The sequence below is a fragment of the Eptesicus fuscus genome, chromosome 16 (assembly GCF_027574615.1).
Source record: "Eptesicus fuscus isolate TK198812 chromosome 16, DD_ASM_mEF_20220401, whole genome shotgun sequence".
Taxonomy (NCBI): domain Eukaryota; kingdom Metazoa; phylum Chordata; class Mammalia; order Chiroptera; family Vespertilionidae; genus Eptesicus; species Eptesicus fuscus.
In genome coordinates this window covers 30,019,298-30,032,958 of record NC_072488.1, presented here as the reverse complement: position 1 = coordinate 30,032,958, position 13,661 = coordinate 30,019,298, and the positions used below count along the sequence as shown (strand labels likewise).

At 41.6% G+C, this 13,661-nt stretch overlaps 1 protein-coding gene across 7 annotated transcripts in view; it reads right to left on the bottom strand.

Annotated features, from left to right (window-relative positions):
* Positions 1-13,661, bottom strand: part of ACYP2 (acylphosphatase 2) — a 174,716-nt gene that overhangs the window by 160,241 nt on the left and 814 nt on the right. For 3 of the 7 annotated variants that reach the window (XM_054728201.1, XM_054728200.1, XM_054728204.1), the window contains exons 2-3: positions 7,178-7,257; positions 5,424-5,486 (exon numbers count right to left, since the gene is read on the bottom strand). In XM_054728201.1, the coding sequence (XP_054584176.1) occupies positions 5,424-5,441 (18 nt within the window). In that variant the 5' untranslated portion in view covers positions 5,442-5,486; positions 7,178-7,257. Of the gene's footprint in view, positions 1-5,418; positions 5,487-7,177; positions 7,258-13,661 lie in introns of those variants that run through there. The other 4 variants (XM_054728202.1, XM_054728206.1, XM_054728209.1 and 1 more) reach the window with 3 other exon arrangements.

The following is a 13,661-nucleotide window of genomic DNA, read 5'->3' as shown; positions in this document are numbered from 1 at the left end:
TTTAAAAAAATGTATGTTTTTTAGTGACTTTTAGAGAGAGAAGAAGGGAGAGGGACAGAGAGATAGAAACATCAATGAGAGAGGAAGACATCAACTGGCTGCCTCCTGCATGTAACCCAGATATATGCCCTGACTGGGAATTGAACCATCAACCCCTTCGTTCCTGGGTTGACACTCAACTACTGAGCCACACTGGCTAGGCCACCAAATACCTTTTCTTATCTCTTCTACCTCTCCTGCCCCACAATTGAGTGTGGCCATGTGACTAGGTCTAGCTAAGGAAACATGAATAGAAGTAACAGGTGTTACTTCACAGCAGTGAGATAGATCCCTCTGCATCACCCCCTCATCTCTCCCTTTCTGTTTCTCTTTCGGCTCAAAGACTGAGGCAGCCTGGATCAATGGGTCTCAGCATACAGCACAGTCATCTACAGCAGAGTTTGTACCAGCAAGAAATAAATTCATGTTTTAAGTCACTATTCTTTTGGTGCTGCTGATACAGCATAAAACCAGACTACCTAGACACTTGCACATCTACTTTCTCTATTAATTATCCATTTTTCCTCTGTAGATATATACAAGTATCTCCTATCCAAAAAAAAAACAAAACACAAACCAAACCAAAACACAAAAAACCTTTCCTTGAGCCTACTGTTTCTCAAATTATCATCTATCTCCCGCTCACTCGCTGATACATTTCTGGAAGGAAAATCTATATTTGCTACCTCCGCTTTCTCAGCACCCACTCACTCCTTAATTCCTGGGGATCTGGCTTCTGCTATCGTCATTCTTCAGAAATTATATTTTTTAAGATTACCAATGATCTACTTGCTAACCCACACTCAATCCTGCCTTCTCTGGTCAAGTGGTTTTAATTTCTTTTTATGATCACAAACCCACTTGAAAATTAGATAAAAATTATGGATCTTATTCTCAGAAAAATAACATATACATGCATACAAACCTTTCATAAATGTCAAGGTTTTTTTGTTTTGTTTTATTATCATGCTCTCCCAAAGCCCATCCATAAATAGCCTAATCATCTCTGTGCTTTGGGTAAAGAATTCTGCTGTGGTGTGTACTTAAGAAACAGAAAGCAAAGAAGTTTATTCATTCCCACAAAAAAGTCACATGGAGTATTCTTTCACTTTCCGATATATTTTCCTATATCACCCTAAAGTTTTGTCTCCCCTCTATTTTTTGCACTTCTGTAAACGGTAATGTAATTTGCATTGCCATCTATTTCTTTGTTTCTCTTTCTCTCTCTCTCTCTCATCTCTCTTCATTCAATTGTGGAGTACTTGCAGAGTAAAAAACAACAGTGTGTTTCTTATCCCAAAGGAAATGACGGCATAGCTGGGAAGGAGGCATGCTTACATTAAAACCCGAGTAATAAAATAGGAACATGAATAAGTGGGAGACATATTGAACTATTTCTAAGGAAGGGTCAGACACTGCTTTCTGTAAGATAGGGAATGTAAACTGGACCTTGAAAGATGGGCTGGTGTTTTGTTTTCTATTGATTTCAGAGAGGAAGGGAGAGGGAGAGAGAGATAGAAACATCAATGATGAGAGAGAATCATCGATTAGCTGCCTCCTGGATGCTCCACACTGGGGATCGAGCCCGCAACCGAGGCATATGCCCTGACCTGGAATTGAACTGTGACCCGGTTAATAGGTCTTCGCTCAACCAACTGAGCCACGCCAGCCGAGCTGGGCTGGGTTTTTGATAGGTAGGTAGGGAAAATGATGTGACAAGTAGAATAGGAAGCATTGTGTGAGCAACAAAAAATATGTAAATACTAGAGGCCCAATGCATGAAATTTGTGCAAGGGGCTTGGTCCTCACAGCTGCGGCGGTTGCCTCAACCCTCGCAGCCCTGGCTTCATCCAGAAGGTTGTCCGGAAGGACGTCCAGAAGGTCGTTTAGCTGTCTGGTCTAATTAGTATATTATGTTTTTATTATTATAGATAAATGAAATGTTGAAGTAGGTTCCACATGGATTGACCAGAGAGAACACAAAGTTAGATAAAAACAGAATAGTCAGGTGGGGCCAGTCTTATGTTAGCCTTGAGTACCAGGTTAGAGTGTCTGGGCATTATTTTGTGGGCTATTTTAAGAGGGAGACACTGAATAAGTATTTTTGAGCAAAGGACTGACAGCATCAAGTGATCTTTTAGGAGATTAAAAGATCTCCTAAAGGCCAGAAGGAGAAGAGTTAGGAGACTGTCTCCAACCATCCATAACCTGAACGTGTGAGCTGCAGAACTGAACTGCTTGAGGAGAGTGACATTAGCAACAATGGCAGAGCTGATGGAGCAGGCGTGAGGACGCGTGGCTTGGATAGCCCTTCAGCTGGGAGAACGTGGTTAGCTAATAATAGCCTCTGGCCGCGGCACCTTCGGGTCCTACCACAGCAGCATTCAAGCTGCGGTCACCATCCTCCCAGGATGCTCGCCTATGACTGAGCATGGCGATGTGACTAGGGTCTAGCCATTTCTGGCCAGTGCAGGACTTTACCAGGCAGCCTTTGCCCCGGAGCTTCCCATTGGCTCAGACTTTCCTAGATTTCCATCAGAGTCTGAGGCTCTCCCTGTCCAATCCTGTTTCCTCCCTTTTCTTCCACAGGTGGCAGGTCAGCATCGGGGTCTGCAGAGCTTTTCCTAATTAATCCTCCTTCCTCCCCCTTCACCTCTCATAGGTGTCCTACCACACTCCCCAACTACTGGGGGGGGGGGTACTTTGGAAATACGAAAAGTTACACATTGTTCAAGTAAAAATTAAAGTGAGAGCCTGAATTGTGTCTAATAAAGGCATTTCTAATTTTATTTCATGGGCCAGAAAACTAAGAAATGTGATAATAGTGATTTTTGGATTGAGAACACCACCAAGGTCACACTGCAGATTTCAATGAGATTTCTGCTTCCTGAAATCTTTTCTCTGATTTAACTTGAGATTAAGTACAAGACGAAAGTAGCTATTTGGACATATTTTTATTTAGAGAAACCAATTTATTTTAAAGAGAACGTTTTCATCTCACAACTGAAAGTAATAATGGGAATAAGTGGGAGGAGCCGAGCAGTTTTCTGAGACAAGTACTGCAGTTGGGGTTCAGCAAATATGAGAGTCAGTATAGACACTAGAACTATGTCTTTCAGATAGCAAAGATCCCTGGAGCTTCTGTGAAATATACTTTATGTCTGTGTTCATGAGACACTTCTGCAAAATTGGAAAGATGCTCCTGTAATGGCAGTGTTGAAAAAATATATTAAAAGAACTGTCTCAAAATACACCAACTTGATATTCAGAATTTAACGGAAACGCTAGATGACAGACTAACACTATCAGCTAAACATAACCACTCTTCCTGTTTTGTTTGGTGGGGGAGGTTATAGTGCAATGTTAGAGTATATTTTGTGTGTGCGTTAGGCTGGGGGAGAGTACTTGGTCACTGAGTTTCAGTTGTTCAGGGGTAGAGTAACTTGGGAATGAAACTGTTACACTAAAGTAGCTTTGAGCTAATATATAACTATTTGGTTAAATGCCTAATCATTTCATTCCTATTTTTAACTGCTACCCAATACAACAGTTTCCTTGAAACATTTCAATAATATAAATTCAAATTGTTGCCTTTTAGTCCTTAACCCCTGCCTAGCATGATCTCTCCCCTGCCAGTTTTCTATTTTACACATTTGCTATCACAAATTATTTTCCTCCTTCGTCTACAAATTCCCAATTTTCTACTTTTTCCTCACACCTTTCATATCTTTTTCACAAACCTCTACTCTCAACTGAGGGCACTGCCTCACACTTCTCTGATAAAACAGAAGCCATCACAAGTTTGCTCATCATCCCATTCCCAAATCTATAATTCTCTCTGCACCTGTACATTGTTTTTCCTTCTTCTCTCCCTTTCAATGAAGGGAGTGTCTCTTCTCCCATAATTTTATTCCTGCTCTGAATCCAATTCCTCTTTCTCCACATCATTATCTCTCCCTTCCTAATAAATTATTCTTTTTATTTTATTTTTTAATATATTTTTATGGATTTCAGAGAGGAAAGGAGAGGGAGAGAGAGATAGAAACATCAATGATGGGAGAGAATCATTGATCTGTTGCCTCCTGCATGCCCCACAATGGGGACTGAGCCTGCAACCTGGGCATGTGCCCTAACCGGGAATCAAACTGTGACCTCCTGTTTCATAGGTCGACGCTTAACCACTGAGCAACACCAGCTGGGCTAATAAATTATTCTGATCCCAAACAAACACGTGTTAGTACCTCTCATCTATTAAAAAAAAAAAATGTTTTCTTGCCCTGGCTGGTTTGGCTCAGGGGATAGAGAGTCGGCCTGCGGACTGAAGGGTCCCGGGTTCAATTCCAGTTGGGGGCACATGCCCAGGTTGTGGGCTCGGTTCCCGGTGGGGGGCATGCGGGAGGCAGCCGATTGGTGGTTCTCTCTCATCATTGATGTTTCTATCATTGATGTTTTTATCTCTCTCTCTCCCTCTCCCTTCCTCTCTGAAATCAATAAAAACATATTTTTAAAAATGTTTTCTTGAGTTATAACATCTTCAAGCTACATTTTGCTTCCTCTCACAGAAAACTTCGTGACTTCTTGAAATATCCTCTCTATACATGCTCTACACTCCCTCACAAAGTCACTTTTTTTAAATTCCTCACTGGAAGATATGTTTTTACTGATTTTAGAAAGAGGGGAACGGGGGAGAGAGGGAGAAAGAAGGGAGAGAGAGAGAGAGAATGAGAGAGAGAGAGAGGTGTATGAGAGAAACTTCAATCCGTTGCCTCTCGTATGAGTCCCCACTGGGTATGGAACCTGCAACCTAGGCATGTGCCCTGACTAGGAATAGAACCAGCAACATTTAGGTGCATGGGATATAGCTCCAACCAACTGAGCTACACCAGCCAGGGCACCAAGTCACTCTTGAATCCTCCCCAATCCAGTTTCCTTATCCTGCCATGCACCTGAAATTGTGCCTGCCAAGGTCAACAATGATCTCTATAGGGCAGTGATGGGCAACCTTTTGAGCTTGGTGTGTCAACTTCACCAAAAAACTGATCATAACTCGAGTAGTGTGTCACTTTGAGGAAAAAACATTATTTCGCAAATGTTTTATCCTCAGGAGCAGCAAATGTTTCATCCTCGGCATGTGGCCGCCTCAGCGGCCGCGTGTCCTCAGAAATGGCTACGCGTGTCAGTGCTGGCACGCGTGTCATAGGTTCACCATCACTGCTATAGGGTAAGGCAAAAGTAAGTTTACAGTTGTGAGTATGCAAAACACAGTTTATTCTTGTTATTATTTATTAATTATTTTTATCATTTTCCATATGAACAACTGTAAATCTACTTTTGCCCCAACCTGTATAGTCCAAATCCATTGGCCACGGTGGTCCTTACCTTACTTGATTCTTCAGCAGCATCTCTCTCCCTGGACACGTTCTCCACTCAGCTTCTGTGCTGCCACTCTGCACAGAATAGTTAAGACAGCAGGCCTGAGATGGTTATCCTTCAAAGGAGCTTACAACATTGGCCCTGAGCTAGCACTTGGGAACTTGATTTTCAGCAGTGTTCCCACGGTTCCCTAACAGAATGCTGGCTCACTGGGCTAGACTATGTAAACAGTGTGGTTTATGCTAAACACCTGCTTTCCTTCTGGGAACCTGGACTTTCGCAGGCAGAGGGTGCCTACACGATCAGACCCCAGTGAACAATCTTGGGCGCCGTGTTTCTAATGGGCTGCCCTCAGCAGACACATCACAAACATGTTGCTGGGCATTTTCATTTCTGGAGGAAGAGCACGCTCTGCGTGGCCCCTCATTGGAGGAAGAAGACATAAGGAAGCTGCCCGTGGATTCCTCCGGACTCCAGCACTGTTTCCCCTTACAGTCCAGAGCTGTGTGTTACTCCATCACTGTGCTCCATCTCAGCTGGGAGTACAATTACATGCTGATTCCAGGGAGCCTCCGAGAGACGATCCGAACAGAGAGCACTAACCTGCCCTGGTTTCCCTTCTCTCTTGCTCCTTTGTTGGTTTCTCCTGCTCTGTCCCACTTGGAGGCCTCAAGGCTTTACTGTCTTCTCTTCTTTATACTCTTTTTCAGGTGATCTAATTTAGTCCCTTAACATTAAATATAATATCGTCTATATGCTGACAACTTCCACATTTCTATTTCCACTAACTCTAGAAACTGAAATCCAAACGCCTACTTGATTCTTCACTTAGGATCTTGTACTGCGGTTGTTTGTTTGTTTCTTGGTTTTGGTAAGATTTTTCCATTTATGTTCAAAAAGGATTAGTCTAAAATTTCCTCACTCCGTTTGGGGGTCAAGTTTGAATTAGCACTAGTTCCTAACTGCAAACTACCAAGGCATATTTTTAACCTTCATCATTTACCTCTAAAGCACCTCACTGTTCACCACTGGCTCTCTCTTCAATGTGCTGGTTATTTTTGTTATGACAATGGCAGTGACGTCCAGGGTTATCTTTGTAAATGACAAGGCTCCTCATGTGATGCCCCTGCCTCATGGCTTACAGGATAAACCGCAAACACCTTGGGAAGGCATGCATGACTATTTGGAATCTGGTCTCAGCTTTCCTTGTTGTCTCTTCTCTTGCCATTATCCACACTTTCTGTGCTCTCACCACGCAGGAGTCATTGCCTCCTAGCCTACCCAGGCCTACTGAAAACGCCAGGGCTTTCTACATACTGATGCTCTGCCTGGGGTATACGTATCCACCTGACTTCAGGACCCTAATGACACTGCTCAGCTTCTCCCAAATGTTTGGTGACTGCCCATAGCACTGTATTCATATAACTGAAATAGCTTTGGGGATAAAAATCTAAAATTCTTAACCCAACTTACAAGGCACTGTATGATTTAACTCTGTTTACCTTCTCAGCCTTACCTCCCTCTCTTCCCCTCCCTCCCTGAGCACATAGGTCTTTTCAGAGCTTCTCAAACAAGCCAAGTTCTTCCGCCACGTCAAACTTCCACTCGTACTGTTTTCCTAGCTGGATCGTTTCTAATTCTCCTTCTGAACACTTCATTCACCAAATGCTACTTCCTCGAAAAAGTCTTTCTAGGTCCCCCTGTTCTACACAATCAGAGCCCTCTTCTTCCTATTAAAGGATTTAATGAAATTATAATCAAATACCTGGAGAATGAGTTGTTTGATGTCTGCCTGCTCCACTAGACAGAGAGCTCCATGATACCAGGAATTAGACCGAAATGGATCTTTTAGGAAAAGAAATATTTTATGTTAAATTTTAAATTGTGCGTATGGTTAGCATATAAATCTCTTTTCACCTGAACCTGTCTATATTTTATTTACACACACATAGAAAGCATTGTGTGAATGGTTTGTGATAGGAAAATTGTTAAATTAAGGGGGAAAATGACAGCTTCATGTTTGGATTAAAGCATTACTAAAACAGGGGCAACAGAAGCCTCATGGTAAGATGATGACTCAAAAGAACTAGTTTAGCAGAAGCTGAAGTTTACAGCTGAGAGTGACTATAGAAACGTAAGCCACCATCCTCCAAAATTAACAGAATTATTGGATGAGGCATTAAGTATTTCCATCTGTGTAAGGGAGTTTGAATTATAGTCAGTGCTCAATTAATGTCATCAACAGGTTGTGCCTTTAAGCGAACCAATATAAAAGAAACACAATTTCACCATAGGCTGATATAAACAAGAGTTAAGTTCCTATGGTATCTTATCAACATGATAACTAAAGGACATTGAGGACCTGCAGTAGTTTCATCTAGAGATCTTAAGTAAGAAGATTCCAACTGACATTTAGTTACAATTTTATCTGTTTACTTGTTTGTCAATCCACTAGACAGTGAACTCTTTGTGGACAAGTACTGTGTCATTCATTTTATGATCTCACACTTGGCACTCAGAAGGCAGTCGATACATATTTACAGAATTAATGGATATATATTTCACTGCGGAGAATTAAGGATTTAACAACAGATCAGATACAGATGAACAAAATATTCTCAGAACCAGCCCTAGCTGGTTTGGCTCAGTGGATAGAGCGTCAGCCTGCGGACTGAAGGGTACCAGGTTCAATTCCAGTCAAGGGCACATGCCTGGGTTGCGGGCTCCATCCCAGTAGGGGCGTGCAGGAGGCAACCAATCAATGATCCTCTCTCATCATTGATGTTTCTATCTCTCTCCCTCTCCCTTCCTCTCTGAAATCAATAAAAATATATTAAAAAAAATATTCTCAGAACCAGAAACGGATCTGATAAAGTTATTGAGAATGAGATAGAGAGACAAAGATCTGAGAAATATAGAAAATATGAAGATCAGAATGAAAAGGTACAGATGTCTAATAGGAATTCTATAAGGAGAGAACAAAAAAAGTTGTGAAAATATAATAGATGAACATTTTGTCGACTAATAAATGATTTGAATCGTTTAAGAAACACAAATCGTTTGCAAGATTAATAAGAAGAAGCCCACATCAAGTTACATTGTAGTGAAATGGCAAAATGCCTAACAAAAAGAAAAACTGTAAAATAATAATGGAAAAATCCATTCTTTTAGCTATGATACCTTCCTTGTTAAAAACTGAACTCCATATTTGAACTTTAGTTCAAATGAAGTGAAATGGATAGTATGACTGGATAAAAAGGATTTTTGGATGACATATTCAAAACTTAAAAATCATACAGGGACTAGAAAAAGTCCTCATTTCTCAGATCCAATATTCGGGTATCTTTTAATAACTGTAACAGCAAGAGTCTGGATATTTTATTATACTAGAATGACTCATTTTTAAAGATTATGCTCTGGCAACAGAGATTCATTCACTTGCCAATATATCCCCAGGCCTAACTACATCACATATAGAAAAGAAGTAAGGCAGGAGATGCATGAAACTAACAACCTATCATTTTGTTCACTGCTAAGAAGTGAATTACCAAGTAGTGGGCCAATAAGTACATCAAAGACAAATATTTGATTGATAACTATCCCTGCCAATTCCTCCACCAATATTTTCCATGAAGGGATATTGTATTTTCTGGGTCTTCTAAGAAGGGTGATTAGAGTCAGCTTCTTCAAGGGTCTGATAAGAAGCCAATGTCTCCCTCAGGGTCTGACTGAAAGAGTAATGGGCTGTTATTGCTGGCAGAGTATTCTGAGCTCTAAGAGATACAAAATGTTTGGAAGTTGGTCTGTTGAGAAAACTGACCTCAGATTTTGGATTATTGTCTTCAGGGATGAGAAGACTATGTCACCCAGAGAAACTTAAGGTCTCTCAACCTTCTCACTTCAAGGGGTTTCAATAGTATTTTCTATTAAACTTCACAAGAATAACAGAAAGAGACTTCATCTCTTTTGCTCCAATAATTATTTTAAAATATATTTTTATTGATTTCAGAGAGGAAGGAAGAGGGAGAGATGGAAACATCGATGAGAGAGAATCATTCATTGATCAGCTGCCTCCTGCATGCCCCCTACTGGGGATCGAGCCCACAACCCGGGCATGTGCCCTTGACCAGAATCGAACCTGGGACCTTTCAGTCCGCAGGCCAATGCTCTATCCACTGAGCAAGACCAGCTAGGGATCCAATAAGTCTTTTTAAAAAATATATTTTTATTGATTTCAGAGAAGGAGAGGGAGAAAGAGATAGAAACATAAATGATTAGAGAGAATCATTGATTGGCTATCTCCTGCATGCCCCACACTGGGGATCAAGCCCGCAACCTGGGCATGTGCTCTGACCTGGAATTGAACCATGACCTCCCAGTTCATAGGTCGATGCTTAACCATTAAGCCACACCAGCTGGGCTCCAAGAATTCTTTATTCTTTGCCAGTACAGACATCCACTCCCAGGAAACTTGGCTTCACCTGGAACTGCTTCTTTGAAATAATAAATCCAAACATTCCTGTTCCTCCAGATCCCATGCTCAGGCTAATAATCCTTGTACCACATCAGGATCTGAGTCCCTTGACTTCTACACTCTCTGCCTATCTGTCCTTTTCTTTCTTCACTTTGACTTTGTGAGAAACAGTTTGCCACCCAATACACCTTTTTTATGTGTATTGATTTTTTAAGCTGATCATTTTTTTTTTTAAGCTGATCATTTTTTAAGAAACAAAAGACTCCAGAAGAATCTTTGACCTTCCCCCCTAACTACCTAAAAAAATTTAGTAGAGGATCTGCTCCAGGAAGAGAGATATTATTATAGGTAACTATAGTTTAATCTGAATTAAGTGTGATAGACAGGAAAGAACCTAGCCAAGTCTTTAATCAAAGTCCTCTCTGTGTCCCATTGTTAAAGATGGTCCAACAAACAGTTGTTTACCAAACATTTGCTTTTCCATCTCCATGTGAATTGCCTTCTCCTTTGAAGCCTCAAACCACAACCACAACCCCTCCCCCCCTGAAAACCTCTCCCCCCTACTCCAGAAGGGCATATAAACCTCAACTGCCCAATTTGTCTTTGGGTCCCACATTCTTATGGAATCCCGTAAGTACATACCTAAAAATGTGGTCATTTTCTCCTGTTAATCGTTCTCATATCAATTTGATTATTAGATCAGCCAGAATAACTTAAAGGGGTAGAAGGATGTTAACCACTCTCTATCAAGTATTCTCAACTCAATGATCTCTATTTAGAGAAGAGAATCCAATGAGATCATGTAAGTAAAGCACTGGCTGAGAGAAGTGCTCGGCAAATGGTAACTAACACCACTGCCTTCACCACCACCAACATACCTAACATTCCCTTACTCCTTTGTCATTCTATCAAACCAGCCCGTAGGTACACAACCTGGGCTGCTAAACATTATTGGAGAAAACCACTATATTGTGCAGACAGATGATGGTGTATTATACTTCCAACCTTCAGTGTCAAACAATTCTGTTTCTCTAATTCGTTTTTTGAATTTTGAGACTACTCTAAACCTCCCTCAGTCTCCTCAAATCTCCTACCCATTCTCCTTCTCTTGCTTCACAGAAAACAAAATACAAAACAACAATAACAACACCCCCCACCCACCCACCCACACACATACCAAAAACAGGAACCATTGGAAAGAACTTCGCTAACTTCCAGCTACCAAATCTGTAAACCTTTCTGAATTTGCACCTCCCTTCCTTGCTTTTCTCCTCTGGCTATGGAAGTAAACTGGATAACTACGAAGGGCCAGACTCCACATTCTCTTCCATTCTTTGTCATCTTCACTCAACTGTCTTCAACCTCTCTCCCCACTGGCTACTTCTAGTCAATATTTAAACATTTAAATATAGTCCACCTTCAATATTTGCTCTTTTTATTTCAGCTAACTCCTTATCGCTTTCTTGTTCTTCTTTAAGTTTAAAAAAATATATTTTATTGATTTTTAGAGAGAGGAAGGGAGAGAGGGATAGAGAGATAGAAACATCAGTGAGAGAGAAACATCATCGATCCACTGCCTCCTGCACGTTCCCTACTGAGGATCTAGCCCAAAACCTGGGTGTGTACCCTGACCCGGAATCAAACCAGTGACCTCTTGGTTCCTGGGTCTACGCTCATCACTGAGCAACACCAGCCAGGCTCACCCAAAGTTTTTTAAAAACACAGTCCACATTGGCTGTCTCTATTTGTTTACCAGTTCTTCCATTTTTCCATTGTCATTGTAATCTGGTTTCCATTCCTACACTCCACTGAAATTATTCTATTTAAAAAATGAATATATTTTCATTGATTTCAGAAATGAAGGGAGAGGGAGAGAGAGAAACATCAATGATGAGAGAGAATCATTGATCAGCTGCCTCCTGCACGCAACTGGGGATCGAGCCCACAACCCAGGCATGTGCCCTGACCAGGAATTGAAGCGTGACTTCTTGGTTTATAGATCAATGCTCAATCTCTGAGCTCTGCTGGCTGGGCCACTGAAACTCTTCTTAGCTGCTTTATCAGTAATTCCAAGGAACCCTTCTCAGTTCTCATTCCATTTGACCCACCAGGACCTTTTGTGGGGTTAATCGCTTCTTCTATCTGAAACACTGTTTACAGGAACGCCACTTTCCTAGACCTCCTCCTACCTCTCCCACTGCTTCTTGGGAACTCTTGGTGGTCTCTCTCCTTTTTCTCTCTCAACCACTGAGTTCCTCAGAGTTTGGTCAAGGACTCTATTCTTTTCATGCTGTTAAATTAATTAAACAAGGAGATCATTAGACTGAGGTGGCACTAATGCTTTGGCAGCCTACTTAAGCAAACCAAAATCTAGGTGTGGCTCAAGGTTATGAAATCTAAATACCAAGGACAATCACAAACAGCCCACTGGGCTTAAAGCTATAGCCAATCAAATAGTTTCCTTTATTGGCTTCAACCCCTTCTCTACTCTTTCCCCTGGCTGGCTCTTGTCAGTGGAGCAGCCTTAATCACTCCGGGTTTGGCACTGCCCAACTGGAATCAATTGTTGCTCAGATAGACGCTGGTCGGGTAGCTCAGCTGGTTAGAGAGCATTGTCCCAACACACTAAGGTTGTGGATTCAATCCCTGGCGAGGGCACATATAAGAATCAACTAATGAATGCATCAAGAAATGGAGCAACACAACAAATACATGTTTTTCTATTTCTCTCTCCCCTTCCTCTCTCTCAAATCAATTAGTAAAAATTTAAAAAAGATTGTTGCTCAAATAAACTCTTCAAAACTTTAATATGCCTGTTTATCCTTTAACAATACTCTGTATCTCATTGCTTCCAATCCATGTATATGCTAACCTATATTCCCGTTTAGATCACCCTCCTCATCCATTATGTCAAAATACTTAACCATCCCTTAGGCATTCTGCCTCCAAAGCTGCTTCTGCCTTGTCCTGTCTCTCAGGGAAAGGCTTTTCACTCTTTACCTGGCTTCCCAAACGAGAACTCCCGTCTCTTCCCTCTACCTCGCCCTTAATATTCAAACGGCTATCCAGCCCAGGCCTTTCTACTTGCTGAAATGGCTCTCAAATCACTTCAATTGACATCCAGGCCTTCGTGTCACATCTGAAGGGATCCTCCAGTACCCAACCTGGTCTGTTCTAAATCATTCTCATTCAGAGTGACTCTTCAAAAAAAAAAAAATGTAAATTACATCATACCACCCCTATGACTGAAACCTTCCAGACTTTCTTGTTGCCTTGTAGGATAACGCTCTCAATATCCCTAACATTTCCTCCGCGGCCTCGATTCTCCAAACTCCCTTCTCTTGCAGTCAATCTTCAGCCATTCTGGACTTCTTTGAATTCCTAGAGTGAGTGCACACTTGAGGCCACAGAGCTGTCCCCTTAGGTGAAACATACTTTCTCCTCCCTTCTTCCCCTAACCAACTCTGCATTTAACCCTTAAAATTCAATATACGTATCCGCTCTAGTAACGGACCTGACACTCCCAACCCCCTCCCTCCTCCCCCCTCCCCTCCCCACCCCAGTTTGAACACCTCTTTCGGTGTTCCCGAGGCATCCCGTACTTATCTAGCAATTACGAGTATTGTGTTGTAATTGCTTATTCCCTCGGCTATAGCTCTGCTGGACTGAATCCCTGGAGGGCAGACACCTGGAGCTCTTTAGTTCCATCTTAAAGGTCAAAAAGAAGCATTGGGCACGCAGCATAGCCCAATGACTATTTGTTGAATGAATAACT